The sequence below is a fragment of the Sorex fumeus genome, unplaced genomic scaffold, assembly GCF_029834395.1.
Source record: "Sorex fumeus unplaced genomic scaffold, SorFum_2.1 ptg000020l, whole genome shotgun sequence".
Classification (NCBI taxonomy): Eukaryota; Metazoa; Chordata; class Mammalia; order Eulipotyphla; family Soricidae; genus Sorex; species Sorex fumeus.
Window position 1 is genome coordinate 21,244,148 of NW_026606077.1, and position 21,491 is coordinate 21,265,638.

The 21,491-nt window shown below is 38.5% G+C and overlaps 1 protein-coding gene across 1 annotated transcript in view; it reads right to left on the minus strand.

Moving 5' to 3' along the window:
- Nucleotides 1–3,967: 3,967 nt before the first annotated feature.
- Nucleotides 3,968–21,491, minus strand: part of NME8 (NME/NM23 family member 8) — a 49,717-nt gene continuing 32,193 nt past the window's right edge. The window contains exons 10-15 of the mRNA XM_056113367.1: nt 17,470–17,645; nt 11,954–12,098; nt 11,076–11,183; nt 10,299–10,450; nt 5,251–5,395; nt 3,968–4,199 (exon numbers count right to left, since the gene is read on the minus strand). Of these exons, the coding sequence (XP_055969342.1) occupies nt 3,968–4,199; nt 5,251–5,395; nt 10,299–10,450; nt 11,076–11,183; nt 11,954–12,098; nt 17,470–17,645 (958 nt within the window). The remainder of the gene's footprint in view (nt 4,200–5,250; nt 5,396–10,298; nt 10,451–11,075; nt 11,184–11,953; nt 12,099–17,469; nt 17,646–21,491) is intronic.

Genomic DNA, 21,491 nt, shown 5'->3' on the forward strand with positions numbered 1-21,491 from the left:
AGGGAATAGTCCTTTTTTCATGAACACTGTCTTCATAAGATTCAGCTGCAAACCAACCTTTCCACACTCACGGTCAAAGTCAGCCAGCATTTGTGGCACATGGCGGATGTTTGGTGTTATTAGAACAATGTCATCAGCAAAGCAGAGGTGGAGTAATTGCTGACCATTTATCTTCATTCTCATTTCTTTCCATTCCAGTTGTTACATGATGTTCTCGAGGGTGGTATTTCACCAGAACAAGAGTTATGGTGAAATGGTATCACCCTGCCAAACCCCTCTCTTGACATTGATGATCACTTCTTTGTAGAATGGTGAGATCCTGGTGGTGAATATGTAATACAGCTCGTGGAGGATCCTGATGTACTGAGTTTGAACACCCTATTTGGATAGGGCTCTATGATCGCTTCAGAATCAACAGAATCAAAGGCCTTCTTTAAATTGATGAACGTTAGACAGAGCAGCATCTTGAACTCTCGTGAAACGTCAATGAGCTTGGTCACTATGTGGATATGGTTGATCGTGCTGAATCCTTTTTGGAACCCGGCTTGCTCGCAAGGTTGTCCTTCATCTAGTGTTCTACCTATTCTATTCAAGATGACTCGAGTGAACAACTTATAGATGATAGACAACAGGCAGATTGGGCGCCAATTGCCAATGTTGTGGATGTCTCTGTTCTTGTACAACAGAATGGTCCTGCTGGTTTTCCACTGGGACTGAACCTTGCATTCAGGCAGGTAGCGTGTGAAGAGCCGAGCCAGTGTATTGACAAGTACTGGCGACAGATTCTTCAGGTGTTTGGGTCTGACTTTGTCTGAACCGGGAGCTGTACATTTCTTTACCGATGAAATGGCATGTCGGATTTTGGAAGGGAGAACATTGAGAACGACATATCTATGCTTTCAAATTTGGTATGTGGGCAGGTGGATGTGACTCTCAAGGAGATCTGAGTAGAATTCATGGATAATCCTCTCCATTGCCCTTCTGGAAGATGTGATAGATCCATCAGGACGTCAGAGGGCAGTCATCTTGGTTTTATAGTTGGCGAAGGACAGGCAAGAGTTGCGAATACTTTTCCAAGCTTCTGCCACACCAGCCAACACTGGTGCTCTTCTCTCTTTAAGGTCTTCCTTTATCACTTCTCTGCACAGCTTTGCGAGTTTGGACGTTAGCTTGTGATTGCTAGAGGCTCGTGCTAAACCATATTGGTGAATGAGCTAAAGATTTTCCAAAGACAGGTGTCTGTTTGTGGCTTTCCCACTCTTGGAATTCCTCACACAGTCATGGAGGTGCTAAACCAGTCAATGTTGTTAATGGATGCATTTTCCCATATTGCCGCAATAGTGCCAAAGAGCTCCCAGTTAGGGGTCATTCTGGGAGTTCTCTTCTTAAACTTTGCAGCCCCTTCTCCCCACCCTGTGAAGTTGAATTTTGCAAGGAGACAGTGGTTCGCTACCGTTTGGAATTTTGGGACAACAGCAACATCAGTCAGGCAAAACCATTGATTGAATATGGTCAATTTCATTTCAGAACTATCCACTGGGAGACTCCCATGTCCAACATTTAGATTCAGCCTTCTGGAACTCTGAGTTACTATAGATGGTCTTGGTTGAGATGATGAACTCAATCTCTCACCCTGTTCATTCCATTATAGGCCATGGGTCCTCATGTGGAGTTCTTCAGTGATCTTCTCGGTCCTATCTTGGCATTAAAATATCCAACAATGACCTTATAGAAGGTGTGGCCTTCTTTATAGAACTCCAGTTCCATGTAGAACTTTTCAATTTCTTCTTAATTGTAGTTGGATGTTGGTGTATAGACAACAAAGATAGAAACTGCTGGAAATGAGCCACATCTATTCAAGTGCAGGCATCCGATTTGGGTTGTTAGGCATTCGAATGAATCAATGCTCAAGGACAAGTTCGTGTTGACCAGGACACCGAGACCACTGACGCCTCTGTTGTCACATGTTCCGAGGAACAGTTCTCCAGTGTTTAAAGTGGTGTGATGTGATTGATGCCTTCTCATCTCAGTCAGACCAATAATAATTTTCTTGATCTTCTGTACTTGCACCGTCAGGTCCTTGATGGATGCTACTGAAGCCAGTGTACGTGCATTGAAGGTACAGACAGTTATTTTAGTCCTTTTTTGTTTTGGCAGCCTAGTTCGGCCCTGAGAGTTTATCAGTCTCTCCTTGCTCATTCTTCTTAACGATGCCATATTGGGGGCTCTTTCAGGGTCAGGGGAATGAGGCCCATTATTATTACTAGTTTTGGCATATCGAATATCCTTCATGGTATCTCAATTTTTCTTAGTGACATACCGGGTGTCCTCATGGCTTACCTCTGGTTATGCAATTATGGATCACTCTTGGAGGGGACCAGATGCACTGCAGGTCATCAAACCCTGGACAGCAAGGCTAGCTCACAAGTGTAGAGTTTAAAACCCATTGGTCTAGCACCTTGGATATAATCAGTAGTTGTGGAACAGTACACCAGACAGGTGCTGGTCTGCAGGTTTAAAAAGTTTGAAGAATGTTACCCTAGAACACATGCTAATTTTCCATCTCCTGCCTTTTAATTCTAGGAACACCTACGTTTATTATTTTTCATTTCATTTCATCATCCTGTTATTCGTCGATTGCCTCGAGCAGGCCCCAGTAACGTCTCTTTCATCCTAGCCCTGAGATTATATTCAAGGCTATTTAGGAGAATGAGACCCATCATTGTTACTGGTATTTGGCATATTTGGTACGCCACGGGGAGTTTGCCAGACTCTGCCCTGTGGGCAGGCTACATTCGATAGCCTGCAAGTTTGTCCAAAGTAGGAATGAGATAATAAGATGTCATAAAAAGATGTCCTGATAAGATGCATTCGCGGCCGCGTGGTTCCGGGATCTGGATTTTATAGTCTCTGAGTCTTGGCCGCTGATGGGATTACACGGCGCCAGGGGGCCAGGTGGTGGGTGTGACCCCCGCCTACTGGAATTTGGAGGATCTGGGTGGAAGATGCTCGACTCCAATCCGAGTAGGCTTGGAGATCTCGGCCCCAGAACCCACGTGGCTTTGTCCCTCTGCCAGTACTTTCAGGTGTGCAGAGAGTGGTCTCAGCATGGTGGTGACTGGTCCTGGAGGTCTTCGGCTGCCGAGGCCCTGGTCGGGGCGGGGAGGAAAGCTCAACCCACTCCCCTCCAAGGGGCCCCAGCGAGGAATAGCCAGGCGCAGGGGCAGGATATACCCCATGAATATATATATACTCATGGGGTATATACCCCATATATACCCCATGAATAGACTGTACTGCCCTAGTGAAGTCCACAGCTAGAGCTAGAGAGTTGTATAGTTTTGAAACTGCTTTTATTTTCTAAAAAGGAAAGTAGAACTAATGGAAAAATTAAACTATCTTACATGCTATCTACTATATTACACAGAATTGAAAAGTTTTAAATTTTCATAATCTAAGAAGACTCAATTCACGCAAATGTGGTAACCTCTCTCCACTAAGCATCTCTTTACCAAGCAATACAAATAATTATATTGTGCTCAGTGATTTCTAATATTCTAGTACTTCACTTTATACTGTAGGACCCACAGGTAGTAGGCCCCAAGTTTCCAAATACTTTTAGAGTATAGTAAAAGATACTGAATGTGACTTAGGTCCTTTAAGATAAAGAAGTGATAGGGAGTTCGGGAAGGTTCATGAGACTGGTTATAAGAGGTGGCACAGAGAGCTTTCAATAAAGGCTTACAGAATCAAGGGCACATCACCTCTGACACTGTCTCTCAGGCCCCTAGCATTCACAAGGCTTGGCTGTGAGGTCACAAGGCAGCAATGGAACAACATGGTTTATCTGGCAGAAAATGCATTTTATTCAGGCAGATATTAAAAGTTTATATCTTTCTAGGAAACCCAAGTCCTAGGCCGAGTCAGTATAACAGAGAAAATAACACAGCGATGTTGAACTTCAGTTTTACTTAGGAGTCTCAATAACAAAGTCTTCAAATATTTTACTTATAGTTTCCATTGCATCAAAGTTGCTAGATGCTCCATGGACAGCATTTTTCAAAATACTTTTTCCATACCGGGCACGAATGGAATTTGGGGATAGTAGTTTTGCTTCTTCTGGGTCTATGGGCCCCATTAATCGTCTCCATTCAGTAACAGCACTCCACTTGCTCAGAATCATAATAAGAGATGTGTTCCTGAAAATAAAGCATTCAGCAAGTTGATTAATTACAATACAAAGACTGTATACATCCTAGTTTCTTAAATTCTGAGTCACGCATGACCCCAAAGAGGGTTGTACTATCAAATATATGGGGTCACATAATGTTGTTTTCAAGTTATTTTATGATTATCAGAAAAATTTTAATTATATATACATATATACATATAATTTATATACCTAGCATCACAAACAACTTCTCGTGTAAGAAGGGGCTCAAGGGAGAAATTTTACAAATCCTGGTATACATGACAAAATGTTGCCATTATCTAGAATTTGCCTTGGACTCTTTGCTTTTATCAGTATGACTTTGCAGTTGACATTTTTATTACCTCCTTCAAATAAGGTTTCATGCACGAAGAGCTCTGAGGTATAAGAATAGGGATATATGCCAGGCATTGCTTCAAGTACTCAAAATATATCAATTGTTTTGCCTTCACAACAAGGCTGTCAGGTAGATATTATTAATCTCAACATTGTATAGTTAAGGAAATTGTGATACTATGACTTGGCAAATAAGGGATTTAGAGGCAGAGATTTTGAGTTGGTACATAGTTCAAAGGGCATTGTGTGTGTGTGTGTGTGTGTGTGTGTTGTTTTCTGGAGGACTTTTTTCTATTCCTGCTGCTGCATGATCCAGGCAACACCAGGACAATCCCTAAGCACTGTTCCAGAAGGTGTGTCCAAACACCAAGAACAAATTTAAACATAGATAGCATCTATATATAATATGAATATTTAAAACAGAGGAAGGAAAGAAAGAATGAGAGAAAAGAGGAGGGAAGGAAGGAAGGAAGGAAGGAAGGAAGGAAGGAAGGGAGGGAGGGAGGGAGGGAGGGAGGGAGGGAAGAAGGGAGAGGAGAAAGGGGTGAAGAGGAGAGGACACAATCTGAAATATTAACAAGTTATCTTTTAACAAATAAAATTAGATGACTTTTGAAGATTTATACTTTTCAAAGTTCCTATATTAAACACTAAACATTCATAACGCAAATAATTGTATATACATATAAATATCATACACTTACTCAGATAACATTTCCACAACATCTTTATAAAAGGGCTTTGATTTTATAGAATAATACATTTTTTCTACATACTCTTCAGTTACAATTATTTCCTTTGTTTTTATTATCTCAAATCCATTTTCTTTGATTAGATTTAAGATCTCCTCTAAGGGAAAGAAAGAGTAGATAATCTTATAGATCTCCTCCATTTTGCTTCACATTCAAGTAGTTTGAAATAAAGAAAAAATAATTCTTGCATTAGTGCTTGCAAGAATTAATTTTACTTGCATAATGTAGTTTTAAAAGACACAAGGATGGGATGCTTGACTTGCAGCCAGCCAACATCAGTTCAATCCTTGGCTTTCATATGGTTTCCCAAGCATCACCAAGAGAAATTCCTGAGTGCAGAGTCAGGAGTAACACCTGGGCAGCACTGAGTGTGTCCCCAAAGCAACAACAAAATTTTCTTTTGTCAAACTGTAGCACTGTAGCACTGTCCTCCCGTTGTTCATCGATTTGTTCGAGCGGGCACCAGTAACGTCTCCAATGTGAGACTTGTTGTTACTGTTTTTGGCATATCGAAAACATCTCAAGTAGCTTGCTAGGCTTTGGTGTGCGGGTGAGATACTCTCAGTAGCTTGCCGGGCTCTCTGAGAGGGGTGGAAGAAACAAACCCAGGTCTGATGCGTGCAAGGCAAATGCCCAAATCACTGTGCTATCGCTCCAGCCCTTTGTCAAACTAGGTGAAGTAAATTAAAGTTAAAAAGCATCAAGTGAAGACTCAATTAATTTTTATGTGCAGTCTCTTTTCTGAGATTCACCTTCTCAGAAACCACCTGAAATATCTACTGAACTAGTTAAAAAAGAGAAGACAAGACAGAATCTCCTGGGGGGCCAGAGAGATAGTAAATTTTATATAATTTAATAGCATTTTCTTGTAAATAGTAAATAAATAAATAGTAAATAAGTAAAGGTAAAGGCCCTCCCATTGTTCGTCAATTTGCTCGAGCAGGCCCAGTAATGTCTCCATTGGAGACTTTGTTGTTACTGTGTTTGGCATATCGAATACATCACGAGGAGCTTGCCAGGCTCTGCCGTGTGGGCGAGATACTCTCGGTAGCTTGCCGGGCTCTCCAAGAGGGGCGGAGGAATCGAACTCGGGTCGGCCATGTTGGCTGTGTGCAAGGCAAACGCCCTACCACTGTGCTATCGCTCCAGACCCAAATAGTAAATAAAACAATTAAATCGCATTTTCTTGCTTAGCATGTGGCTGACCCAGGGTTGATCCCTGGCACCCTGTATGGTCCCCTGAGGCCCACCAGAAGTGATTCCTGAGCACAGAACCAGGAGTAACCCCTGAGCAACTCCAGGTGTGCCCCCCAACCCCCCCCCAAAACGTCTAAAAGTAAAGACATATTTTCATTTCCACATTATGTCATAGTTTTATTATTGCTAAGGAATTTCTTGTTATATCTGAGTTGACAGGGATACTCGATCTGAGATCCTCTCTCGAGAATTAAGAGAGTTTTTCTGAATTAAATCAAACAAGTTTTATCAAAAATCATTATTACTCTAAACTTTGAGGGCTTATTCAGCTAAAAGACTAGGAACTTTCTCGTACATCATACTTCTCTTTGTTCCAGATTAAAAGGGAGATAAAAAATAAAAGCAGATTTTTTCCTAAGGGGCAGGGACTAGGGATACAAAACCTCTTTGTCCAGATATTTTCTGGTCAGAAACCAGAAATCCTTTTTGAGAGATTTAAGAGCTAGTACAAAGGTTAAGGTGCAATCCTTGCATACAGGGAAGGGAAAGGTTTGGCCCTCAGTAGCATCACCAGGTGCAGCCGTGGAGACCAGAGAAGGGTGAAGTGTGTTTTTGAGCATCTGGAACATGACCCAGGGAGTCCTGGTGTCCCGTGACTGCAGCATCCAAGCAGGTTGTTTACTTTGGTCCTTGCATTGAACCAATAATTGCCAGGAGGGGCCCGAGATTGCCAGAATTCTCTACTTTTGAAATGCATTTTGAAAAGTTAGTCATTAAGAGTAATGTGTGGTTTTGTGGAATCACAAATTTGAGTGTAAGTTTTAACTTTTTTTCTGGGAAGTTAAGAGGTGCTTTTTAGAGAGCTGAGCTTAGTACCAAGGATGGAGAAAATGAGATTTGATCACGAAGCTGGTAAGCTGAGGATGAACTCTGTAGGTACATTGAGCAAGAGATGAAAAATATGAAGTTCAGAGATCATAAAAAACAATATATAGGTGTGTGTATAAACAGAGAGAGAGAGACAGACAGGTAGGCAGAGACTTAAATCTATGGAGTGTAAGATTTAATTTGTGAGATCTTTCAAACTTTTAAAGAAGACCTATCCGAAATCCTTTAGGGATTACCTAACAAAAATAAAACAACCAGCCCCATCAAACAATGGCATGAAAAGAAGAACAGAGACTTCTTCAAAGAAGATACATAGATCATCAGAAGATATGAAAACTCCTTTGCATTAGTTATCATCAAAGAAATACAAAATTTTTAAAATGAGACATCATCTCATACCAGTGTGACTGGCACATATCACAAAGAATAAAAACAACCAGTGTTGAGGATGTAATGAAAAGAGACCCCCATTGACTGCTGGTAGGAATGTATATTGGCCTTTTTTGAAAACAATATGGCATTTAAAAAAAACTAGGAATTTAGCTTAAATTGACCCAGCAATTTCACTTTTTTTGGCATCTACTCCAAGGATCCAAAACTCTATTCATAAAGACATTTGCACTTCTATGTTTATTCTAGCACTATTTAAATGGCAAAATCTGGGAACAACCTAGGTATCCAAGAACAGATGACTGGATTAAGAAACCATGGTACCTATATATTATTAAATATTGTTCAGGTATTTTAAAAAAAGGGAAGATGAAATCATGCAACTTGCTGCTTTGTGGTTAGGTCTGGAGAGTATCAGTCTAAGTCAAGTTAGTGGGAAGGACGACATACAAAGAATGATCTCTCTCCTATAAAAGAATCATAGTACAGGAATAACAAATACCCAAAGGCAAAATGAAGAGAGAAAGCCATCTTAAAGAAATAATAATAATTAAGAATCTTTCAACAGGGAGAGAATGGGGGAAAGTTACTATGATAATGGTGAAGGAACTGGACCCTCATGTAGAAGGCATGGTAGAGTGTTGTACTCATGAAACCCCACCATTAGTAGTTTTGTAAACAATGGTGCTTAAAAAGTACTAGTTAGAAGTCTACTTAGGAGGAACAAAATTCTCAGCATTAAAGAATAGTTTAAAACAGGGAAAAATAGAAGCTCATGAGGGAGATATTTCAAGAGGTAGGAATATCTAACAAGAGAGGCCAATGTCCGTTATTTGTGAGGCCCCCAGCTCTATTCAGGTACCACATAATCTCCCCTGAGCCCCACTGGATGTAGCCCAGTTTGTCCCCAAATACTGATGGACCCAAGCATCAAACTTCAGTCCTGCAGTTTATAAGTATTACTAGAAGTGGTCTCTTATCCTTACAATTGCTAGGTGTGGCCCCTATAAAAAAATGTATTGACAAGGGTATGGAGCAATTGTACAGAGGGTAGGTGCTTGCCTTGCAGGCAGCTAGCCTATGTTCCATCCCCCGCACCCCATGGTTCCCCAACTCCCGCCAGTAGTGATCCCTGAGTATAGAACCAGGAGTAAGCCCTGAGCACTTCCAAGTGTGCCCCCTATAAAAAAAAAACAAAAAGAATTTTTGGCAAAACTAAAGATTGAAAATAAATATTCAGCTTAAGAGCTATAGGAATATTAAAGCGAACACTACAAATAGAAATATAGCCAAAATTGAAAATAATGCATTAGAAAAGAAGAATATCAACTTCTGACTTTGAAACACATCAAAATTAGAAATACTAAGGTGGGACTAACAATTGAAACAGGAAATCAAATGTAATAACAACAGATTTCAAATTTTATATGGATAAAACACATAATTTCATAGAAAATTGCAATCTAATGAACTTAATAAACTCTAGTGGGGATAGAAAGTTTGAACAGACCAGTTGTAAAGAAAAAATAGGGGAAAAAGTGATGAGTGTACCATCCCACAGAATAAATGAAAAAGGCAGATATGCAGAAATATAATCTACCGAAACTTCAACTACAATCTCAAGGCTGTTTAAATGCTTCCAGAGTACTGAAGACTTCACTTTGTATGATTTTGGTTTGGAGCTATACTGGCAGTGTGCTCAGGGTTACTCCCAGCGCACTGCTCAGGGCCTGCTCCTGGAGGGACTCAGAAGACCACACAGAGCCTAGGATGAAACCTAGGTCTCCATGCACTCAGGCAACTGAGCTGCCTGTCCATCCCCATGTCTTTTCTTATTTCTTTCCCTCCCTCTCTCCCTCCCACCCTCCCTCCCAGTTGTGCTCAGGGCTTACTCCTGACTCTGTGCTTAGGAATCATACCAACTGGGGCTCTGGAGACCATATGGGATATGGTGGATTGAACCCAAGTTGCCCGAGTTCAAGTCAAGCACCCTCCATCTAGCTGGTACTATTAGACTGACTCTTCACCCCCACCCCACACATGTATTTTTAAATAAAATGTTATTCTACTGTACAAAACTTTGTTCAAAAAAAGAGAAGCACATACCCATCTTATTTTAAATGTATTAATGTAAAAGATCCCCAATGAATTATAAACATTGAATTAAAAAGCATCAAATATGTTATGGCTGGCTATATGGAATTTATGCAGTAATGGAAGGATGTCCCAGTAATAGAAAGACCATTAACAAATTTTGACAATTTCCCATGTTAATATATCTATGGAAGTAAAAAAACCATCTCTATCAACTTTGTAAGGGAATTTAACATAATTCAGTAACATTTGAATTATAACTGAAGCATAGAAAAGGAAGAAGAAAGCAAATTATAATTTATTATAGACAAAAATTAGCTGTTGAATCTACATAAAAGTATATGAATGCTCATCAAAGTATTTTCTCAACTCTTTTATAGATTAAAATTAACAAAATTTGGAGAACAATATACACATTTAAAACTGCTTACCTCTTTCTTCAATTGATACATGAGGTTTAATCACTGCTAGAGTATATTCAGCAGGGAAGAAATACTGTATCTCCCTTTCAGCAGCTTCTAATGAACTACTCCCATACAATTGGTTGATAGGCAAACTTTCCATTGCAAATTGATCACATAAACTTTGAAATAAAGAAGTTAAAACTGTTAAAGCACAATGTCACAAAATACAACATAAGGCAATGTAACATTAATTATAGATTACCTACAGTTTACCAAGCAACATTAGTTCACCCCTGATTTAGACAGATTTGTATGAGGCATGGAAGATGTGATTAATTTAAAATTTAAAAGACAACCACATGATAATTGCCACTTACAGGTAAATAAGAGAGAAGGATGTTCCCAAGCAGTGCTAAAGCACAAACTATAATTTTGTTGACATTATTTGCTAATCACACAATGAACAGTTAAGTTTCCTGAACTTTAGTTATCTCAAGTATAAATATGACAATAAAACCTATTTTGGAAGATAAGTTGGGGGTATGTCAGATGGCATATTTGAAACATACAGCTTTATTAGCATTTTTAAATGTAACATCAACAAAATATTTGTAGACCCTTCATAAATAAATTTGATGCTGATACCATATGAAAGGAATCCATAAAAATTAATTTCAGTCTTGACAGAAATGTAAGCTTGGAATACGTTTAGTTTATTTGATAAATAAACATGCATTATTTCATACCAAAATACTAAAATGCCTCCCATTTAAAATGTTTTCATACCTCTAACATGAAACTTACCTCCCTGGAAAATATTGTTTGGCTTCATCAACGGAACTTGGACCTATTATCTCTTTCCAGTACTGTAAACCACTGTTTCTTGACAAAGCAAGGGCTAAAGATGGAGCACTGTTAGAAAATAAAAAACATTATTGAAATTATGACCCCCTTAGATAACTAGTTACAGAAGATACACGAGTATTTATGTGTTTACTTATTTTTACAGCCCTCATACTCAGTGCTCAGGAGACCTCGGGGACCATTTCTGGTGGTTCTCAGCCAGATCAGAGTCTGGCCCAATGATTCAGTGTTACTTGGATCAAAAGTGTCAGAATAATCCTTTATCAAGATTCAGAAATTAACCTTCACTTGGAATACTAAATCATGTTTACAAGAGAATGGAAGCAGGTAAAGCAATGGAAGGACCATAGGTCTGCAGGTGTGGTTCCTAGATTACTGTTCTACTCTTGCTGGGATATGCATGTGCCCTGATGGGTGTATAGTCCACCTTTTATTTCACTTAGTTTCCCAATATCTTACTTCTATTATTCCATTTTGCTTTTAGGACCAATAATCTTTATGATTATCAAATTTCTTGAAAATCAGAAAATTCTCTGTTTGAAGTGGCACACCTTGAATTTCTAGATTTGATTCAACTGAGCTCCAGCAACTTTACCTGTGACTTTACTCTATGACACCCCAAGGGACCACAAGGGACTAGCTTAGATAGAAATTTAGGCTGTGAATTGAGATGGGTAGGATAGTAGCAAAAAAAAAAAATGTCTCCTGCACACGTTTATAGACTAGATATGTTTGACATGTGAACAGAATGCAGGGTTAGGAAAATATTTAAATGATTCAGAAATATATCATACTTTCTAAACCTGAAATCACTTCACCTGATCATGTTTTCTATAAGGTCTTCAAAATAAGCTTCATGTTCATATTCCTTGCACAGTATCTGTGCTTCATCTTCTGATAAAACTACTTGTCTTTGCATCAATATTTTAAAACCTTCTTCTTGCAGGATATTTAAAACATCATCTATATGAAAATAACATGTTGTAAACTGCTAGGCATTTGTTACACATACTTCAAAATGTGTTATCATGACAATATAATGTATTTCATTCTCATATAAAATTGAAAAGTTTTCTTATTAAACATAAAGACAGTCAATACTCTTTATCTTTACATATCAAGTTATGCTGTTGCTCTTCACATTTAATAATATAGGAGACATGCACACACAGCCAAATTATCCCATTCATAGACATATTCTTCAAACATCCTATGTGTGGGCTGGAGTGATAGCACAGCGGGTAGGGCATTTGCCTTGCAAGCGGCCAACTTGGCCGACCTGAGTTTGATTCCTCCGTCCCTCTCGGAGAGCCTGGCAAATTACCGAGAGTATCTCACCTGCTCGGCAAAGCCTGGCAAGCTTCCTGTGATGTATTTGACATGCCAAACACAGTAACAACAAAGTCTCACACTGGAGAGGTTACTGGGCCCGCTGAGAAAATCGATGAACAATGGGAAGACAGTGACAGTGATCCTATGTGCATCCAAAATAATCCCCAAGTTATTGCATTTATCTACAAAGGAACAAAAATGAGGCTTACAATAAACCTTTCCTTGAGAATATATCAAAAGTTAGTAGACTATGGACCAAAACCAAAAGTTAAGTATGTATATTACATATAGAGTATCTTGTAATATAGCACTGTCCTCCCGTTGTTCATCAATTTTGTTCGAGTGGGCGCCAGTAAAGTCTCCATTCTGAGACTTATTACTGTTTTTGGCATACTGGATATGCCACGAAGCTTGCCAGGCTCTGCTGTGCGGGCAGGATACTCTCGGTAGCTTGCTGGGCTCTTTGAGAGGGGTGGAGGAATAGAACCCAGGTCAGTCGTGTGTAAGGCAAATGCCCTACCCGCTGTGCTATTACTCCAGGTCCTCTTAGAGCAGTAGGCAGAGTGTCAGTCTCATAATCTTGTAATATGTATAGAATAATACTAGGAGAATAAAAATACTCTCTTTATGCAAATTATCAGGTTATTCATATACATATATACATATTATCAGGTATCTTTTTATATATTATAAATACAGTGGGGATGTTTTCAGATATGTAGACCCATAAGATAAAACACGCACATCTTTTTAATTTTGCTGAGTATATATGTGCTATATTACTGATAAATAGAATATTGTGAAGTTATTTGAAAGTGGGGAGTTGCAGCTAGGGATAGAGCACAAGTGTCAGAACAAGTAACAGAACATGGCCCTGAGGCTACTGCTGGAGAGCATGGCCCTTCGTGTCTCTGACTGTAGCCCTCCAGTTTTCACATACCAGCAGGTGTGGTTCCGGTAGGCCCTGGGCATTTAACATGATGTGAATTTTACCTAAATTAAACCTAAATTAAATATTCACATTTAATTTTTCAATTCTTCAATTTCTTAAAGTGAATCACTGCTATTATTAAATAATAATAGCAATATATAGAGAAAATAATAATGATGAATTGCTGCTTATTTCCAAATGCAAACACTAAATCAAATAGTGCTCAAAAACTAGAACTAGAATTCAACAAGCGAATTCATTACTCAGTAATATCTGATAAACATTTCTGAATTTTTTTTCTTTTTAGCTAATAACTTTTTATTATACTCAGGTACCACTAAGATTTGCATACCCATTGTGGAATATGTTATAGTAATGGCTATATCCAAAATTCTTCATAGGGGAAAACTAAATATTTTAATTATCATTTCAAGAGATCAAAGGGTGAAATCTTCGTATCTTAGTTGAGGAAAGATGTGCTTTACTTAGAAAAAAAAAAAGAAATAATGTCTGTTTCACAGAACAGGAAGTAGGATTTTTAGTTGCAGTCTAAGGTGATCAGAGGAAGCAGAAAATTCTTTAGATGCTTTTGAGAACTGTGACTATAGGACTAGCCATTTGAAACTTGGGTTTCACAATTCGGAATTTGTGGTAAGAACAGCGCTGGCCAAAAAACTTTTAGAGGGGATTCAAGAATAAATGAAAAGTTCATAAGTCAGTTCATTAACAGAAATAACTTCCTTTAAAATGGCCTGTTTCAGAAAAGCAGAGAAAGAAAAGGTTAATTTGAAATGGCTTGGGATCCAATAAGATTTCTCTGCTTTTGTTTTTATGTCATTCAGTTATGTTTTTTTCTTATGCTCAAGAAAGTCTTTGTGGAAAAACTGAATAGTAAAATGACAAAGGAAAAATAAAATTTCCATTGTCAGAGGAAAATAGCAGATGGCTGGTAGGCACATAAGAAAATGCATCAGAGAAATCCAAATCAAAATGACAATGAGGTACCATCTCACACCAGAGAGAATAGTGCTTGTCAAAAATACTAGGAACACTTTTGGCGGGGATGTGGTAACAAAGGAACTCTCATCCACTGCTGGTGGGAATGCTGTCTGGTACAACACTTGTGGAAAGCAGTATGAAAAGTTCTCAGTAAATTTAGAATTGAACTGGCATTTGACAGAGCAATTTCACTTTTGGGCATCCATCCCCAGGACATAAAAACACTCTCTCAAAAAGACATATGCACACCATTATTCATTGCTGCACTATGTACAATAGCTAAGATAAGGTGTCCAAGGACAGATGAATGGATTATGAGGATGTGGTATGTATACACAATGGAATACTATGCAGTTACAATGAATGATCAAATGCAATTTGTTGCAACCCGGTTGGAACTGAAAGATGTCATGTTGAATTGAGTAAGCCAGAAGAATAAAGACAAATACAGGATGATGTATCTGTAGAATATAGAATACTGAGTAAGGAAGTGCCTAGATCAGCCTTTGATCCAGTGTTTAGAGAGATGGACAGAAAAGGAAAAAAATCAAGAGGGTGGGAGAAGAGAATTAAGAAGTAATGGGTGTATAGGTATAAGTGCTTCAGTTATACCAGTGATATGAATGAGAGGGGTAACCATATGCTAAAAGCATAGGTACAAGAGAACTAAAACCATGAGATATAATAGGCAGCCACTGAAATTCTGTAATGTACCTGTCAAGTTGATAGTAGGGGGTGAGTGGGTGGTTGAGACGGGGAAGGATCTTGGAACACTGGTGCAGGGAAGTTGATTAAGGTGAAGGGATTGGAGTTGGATTATTGCATGCCTAAAACTCAACTGTCAGTATCTTTTAAAATCATGGTTCTTCAATAAAAATTTTTTGAAATAAAATCTATAAAGATTTTTTACCATACACGAATGGCCTCTTTGGCTCCTGACTAAGCTGCCTAATGGCCATGATCCCAGACACTCAGAACAAATCTTGGAACCCAGTGACTTTTGGCAGAAATAAGTCCGGTCTCCACAGTAGGTTACCGGCGCTGACCCGCTCCAGTGGGGAAAGGATGCTGTCCCTCCACCTGCTCCCCCTTGGCGGCTCGGTGACCGCCATCTACCAGAGGCCATTGGACAGTCAGGTTTGGGCCCACAGTGACGAGACATGCTGGGTCTCACAGGATGGGGGTGGAGCCAGACCTTTCCTCTCCACCCCAACAGGACCCTGGGTCGCCCACAAACGGCCTCTCTGGCTCCTGATCAAGCTGCTTAATGGCCGTAATCCCAGAGACTCAGGAACAAATCTTGGAACCCAGCAGGTTTTTGCAGAAATCCCTACAGATTTAATCGTTAAAATTTTGGAATTTCAAAATCATGTGGCCACTAGTGTGGCTGCGTGACATCATATGCTATTCATAATCAGCAATAGAAAACAAATTGACTATTGTTGCCTTTTTGGCAGATCTGAGTGTTGGGGTAAAATCCTAAAAAATAATAGTGGGTCTGGTGTCGAAATATTGAATGAAATCAAAGTAGAGAGAGAGTGATGTGGAAATCAATGCCCCACAGGTAGGGAGAAGGTTTGGGATGGGGGGTATATTGGGTTTTTTGGTGGTGGAAAATGGGCACTGATGAAGGGATGGGTGTTTTATCATTGTTTGACCAAGAATTAGACCCAAAAGCTTTAGACCAAGAATTAGACCAAAATCTCACGGTGATTCAATAGATAAATTTATAAAAAAGGGGGGAAAAAGGTATGGAGAAGTTCATGCCCAATTCAATCAGCCTAATCACTGGCTGAATAAATTTCAATATCCTACATTTAAAAATGATTTTTTAAAGGGGAATAAGCTGAGTGGTGAGGTAGGAATTGATGTGACAAGTCATGAAGTTCACAAGTGTGAAGTCCTTAGTGAGAGGACAAGTGTGAAGTCCTTAGTGAGAGGAGAGGGAGGGAACAGAGGTTGAGAAAATTAGCAAATCTTAATAGTTATGTTTACAACAAATTTGATAACTTAGATGAAAAATGCTAATTCTTTGAATGACACTAAGCATCAAAGCTCACATAGGAAGCAGTGTAAGAATAGTCTAAAGTAGTTAAATTATTATTTAATACCCTTATTAAAAATAGCCCTTCCAGGAGTAATTTCTGAGCTGAGGAGTAAATTTTAATCATTTCCTGGTATGACCTAGAATCAAAAATAAAATTAAATAAATAAAATCAAGAATCTGATGGCTTCAAAAATGAATTCTACAAGACATGTAAAGAATATGATGATTAAAAATACCTAAAATCTTCAAGAAATCAGAGCACAGGAAATATTTTCTTAGTTATTAATTTCAGTATTACTCTAGTGCCAAACCAAGTAAAACTATTGTAAGAAAGGAAAACCACTGGCAAAAAGTTGCTAAGAATATATGTGGAAAGGACTGGACAGTACAGTGGTAGGGTGCTTGCCTTGAATATGGCTGACTCTAGCTGATCCAAGACTGCGAGGACTAATCCCTGAGCATGGAGCAAGGAGTGAGCTCTGAGCATCACTGAGTATGACCCAAAAACTAATCATAATATTGATGGAAAATTCTCAAAAATAGATGAATCAAATCTACCAGTGTGCAATACGAAATCTATGTACTACAAAAAAGCCAAAGTTTATTCAAGATATGCAAGGATGGTTCACATTCAAAATTGATGAACATAAACTGAAAATGAACAAGCAATAAAAGAAAAAAATGACTTAATCAGTAGATGTGGGAAAACAAGACACAATAAATAAAACACCATGAGTTTTTTAAAAAGTTCTCAAAAACTTAGAAATATAGAGTTCTTCAACTCGCTAAAGAAAATGTACAAAAATGTCAGCTAACATCACTACTTAGTGGAAGGAACAAAATCTTTGGTCTCTGTAATTGGAAGTAAGGCAGAAAATTTCCTTTTCACCAGTGTTTGACATTATTTTTAACAGCATTTTTTGATTATTTACATGCATTTTATTGCTTATCTTTCAGAATCCCACCATTCTAGGGCTTTGTCAAATTTCAGGCACCAAGTCTTTCATTTATGCTTTATTTTATACCTTTTCTTTCTCGAAAGAGGTCTGGTCGAAGCAACACCAGTATCTTTTCTAACTTTACAGTCTTCTTGGCTTTAAAGTCAGGGAAGAAAATATCAATAAGCTTATCCACTTTTGTAGGATTTTTTTCAACATCACAAAATGAGGACAGCTGATGCCTTTCCAGATGTTCTTGCAAACTGATTAAATCCAAAATATAACTTGAAATTACTATAGGTCAAAAGCTTAATAAACAGTTAGAAAATTACATGTGATATATATTCACAAATAACTTGGAACTGAGGAAGACAAAATTAATATCATGTAAAATTGTATCTATAATATTAAATATGTGTTTACTTGCAATTTTTATTGAATCATTCAAAAGATAAATTGCATGATATCATTCATGACTAATTTCATGAAAAGATGAAACAAGATGAATATATATATAAAGATTTGTTGATATATAGTCTGTTTTATTTTAATTTTGACTTATTTTAATTATTATACATATTATTTCAGTATGCAAATTTTCACTGCTTTAAAAACATAAGCAAACACTATTAACCTTTTTTGTTTTGTAAGATTTCTTTTTCATCTTTCTTTTTTTCCTTCTCATTCTTTTATTTTTATTTATTTTTAAAAAATGTTTATTAGTGAAACACCATGAGGTACAGTTGTAGACTTACAAATTTTTGTGCTTGGGTTTCAGTTATACAATGATCGAGTACCCATCACTCCACCAGTGCCCATTCTCTACTACCACTAATTCCAGTATACCTCCCACCCCCCATCCTCTCATCCCACACTGCCTCTGTAGCAAGATACTCCCTTTTGTTCTCTCTTTCTGTTTGGGTGTTGTGGTTTACAAAAGAGGAATTGAATGGCAATCATGTTCTGCCTATAGTCTACTTTCAGCACGCATATCCCATCCTGGGAGATGTTGTGAACACCCGTTACTTGGTGCTCCATTCACTATCTGCCTTTACCCCTAGAGTGTGTGGCTGGCCTCCAAGCCGTGGATTAAACCTCCTGGTATTTATCTTGGCTATTTGTGGGTGTTAGTCTCCTATTTTATTACTTTATGTTCCCCAGATGAATGTAATCTTTCTATGTCTGTCCCTCTCTTTCTGACTCATTTCACTTAGCATGATACTTTCCATGTAGTACCACTTGTATGTAAATTTCGCAACTTCATTATTTCTAACAGCAATATAGTACTCCATTGTGTATATGTACCAAAGTTTCTTTAACCAGTCATCTGTTCTCAGGCACTCAGCTTTTTCCAGATTCTAGCTACTGTAAACAGTGCTACAATGAACAAACAAGTGCAGATGTCACTTTGACTGTACTTTTTTGCCTCTCCGGGTTATATTTCCAGGAGTGGTATTGCTGGGTCAAATGGGAACTCAATTTCTAATTTTTTGAGAATCGTCCATACTGTTTTCCAAAAGGGCTGAACCAGTCGGCAATCCCACCAGTAGTGAAGGAGGGTCCCTTACTCGCCACCTCCACGCCAACACTGGTTGCTTTTGTTCTTTTGGATGTGGGCCAGTCTCTGTTGTGTGAAATGATATCTCATTGTGGTTTTGATCTGCATCTCCCTGATGATTAATGATGTAGACCATTTTCTCATGTGCCTTTTTGCCATTCGGATTTCTTCTTTGAGAAAGTTTCTGTTCATTTCATCACCCGATTTTTTGGTGGGGTTGGATGTTTTTTTCTTGTGGAGTTCAACCAGTACTTTGTATATCCTTTATATTAACCCCTTGTCAGACGTGTATTCAGTGAATATCCTTTCCCAATCTATAGACTGTCTTTGTATTTCGGTCACTGTTTCTTTTGAGGTGCAGAAGCTTCTTAGTTTATAAGATAGTCCCGTTTGTCTAACTTTGTTTCCGATTGCTTGGCCAGTGGCGTGACATCTTTGAATAAAACATTAACTTCAATGTCATGGAGGGTTTTGCCAACTTTGTCTTCAATGTACTTTATGGATTCCGGTTTGATGTTGAGATCTTCAATCCATTTTGATCTTACTTTTGTACATGGTGTTAAGCAGAGATCTGAGCCCACATTTTTGCATGTAGCCATCCAGCTTTACCAGCACAATTTGTTAAAGAGGCTTTCCTTGCTCTACTTCACTTTTCTTGCCCCTTTTCAAAGATTAGACGATCATGTGCTTGGGGGGAGATGTCAGTATATTCAACCCTGTTCCATTGCTCTACAGGTCTGTCTTTGTTCCCGTACCATGCTGTTTTGATTATTATTGCTTTATATTAGAATTTGAAGTTAGGGAGGTTGATTCCTCCATTTTTACTCCAAGAATTACTTTAGCTATTCATGGGGGCTCATTGTTCCATAAAAATTTCAGGAGTGTTTGCTCCATTTCTTTGAAGAATGTCATGGGTACAGTAATAGGGATCACATAAAATTTATACAGAGCTTTGGGAAGTATTGCCATTTTGACAATGTTAATTCTCCTGATCCATGAACAGGGGATATTTTTCCTTTTCCTCCTGTCCTCTTTTATTTCCTGAAGTAGTGTTTTGTAGTTTTCTTTGTATAGGTCCTTTATTCTTTAGTTAAGTTGACTCCCAGGTACTTGATTTTCTGGAGCACAATTGTGAATGGGATTGTTTTCTTCATGTCACTTTTTTCTCTTTCACTATTTGCGTATAGGAAAGCCATGGATTTTTGGGTATTGATTTTATATATCTCTCTCTCTCCTTTTGGGTCCTGTGGTTTGCAAGAGATGCATTGAGAGGCAATCATGTTTGTCTACAGTCTACTTTCAGCATGCTTCTCCCACCCTGGGAGGATCCTCCCAACACCCTTTATTTGGTGCTCTCTTCTCTATCTGAGCTTCCTTTGCCCCCAGCACGTGGGGCTGGCCTCCAAGTCATGAAGCAAAATTTCTGGTACTAATCTAGGCCACTCCTGGGTGTTAGTATCCCATTTGTAGCCTTATGTTCCCCAGATGAATGCAATCTTTCTGTGTCTAATCCGCTCCTTCTGACTCATTTCGCTTAACATGATACTTTCCGTGTAGTACCATTTGTACGTGAATTTCATGATTTCATCTTTTCTACAGCTACATAGTACTCCATTGTGTAAATGTACCAAAGTTTCTTTAATCAGTCATCTGATCTCGGGCACTCAGGTTTCTTTTTCCAGATTCTGGCTATTGTAAAGAGTGCTGCAATGAAAAAAGAAGTGCAGATGTCACTTTGACTGTACTTTTTTGCCTCTCTGGGATATATTCCCAAGAGTGATATTGCTGGGTCAAATGGGAGCTCAATTTCTAATTTTTTGAGAATCGTGCATACTGTTTTCCAAAAGGGCTGAACCAGTTGGCATTACCACCAGCAGTGAAGGAGGGTCCCTTTCTCGCCACATCCGTGCCAGCACTGGTTGCTTTTAATCTTGTGGATGAAGAACCAGCTCTTGATTTCATTTGTCTTTCAGATTGCTTCTTTGGTTTCCATGTTGTTGATTTCTGCTCTAAGTTTTATGATCTCTTTCCTTCTGCCCAATTTGGGCTCTTTCTGTTGATCCTTTTCTAAGATCTTGAGTTGTGAAGTCAAGATGTTTATGTGGATCCTTTCTTCTGTCCTGAGATATGCTTGAGAGCTATAAATTTTCCCCTTAAAATGGCTTTCACTGCATCCCATAAGTTCTGGTAGCTTGTGTCTTCATTCTCATTTGTTTCCAAGTATTTTTTGATTTTGTCCTTGACTTCCTTCCTGATCCACTCGTTGTTAAGTATGTAGTTGTTTAATTTCCGGTGTTTGATTTGGTTCTTCGTGTCTGTGTGTGATTCACTTCTATTCTCAGTACATCATAATCTGAAAAGATTGTTGATATTTCTATCTTCCTGATTCTATTGAGGTATGTTTTGTGGCCTGGGACATGGTCTATTTTGGAAAATGTTCCGTGACACTGGAGAAGATTGTGTATTCTTTCTTTTTGGGGTGTAAATCCCTGTATAGGTCTATAAGCCATTTCTCTTCTATTTCCTCTTTCAAAGCCAATGTTTCCTTGCT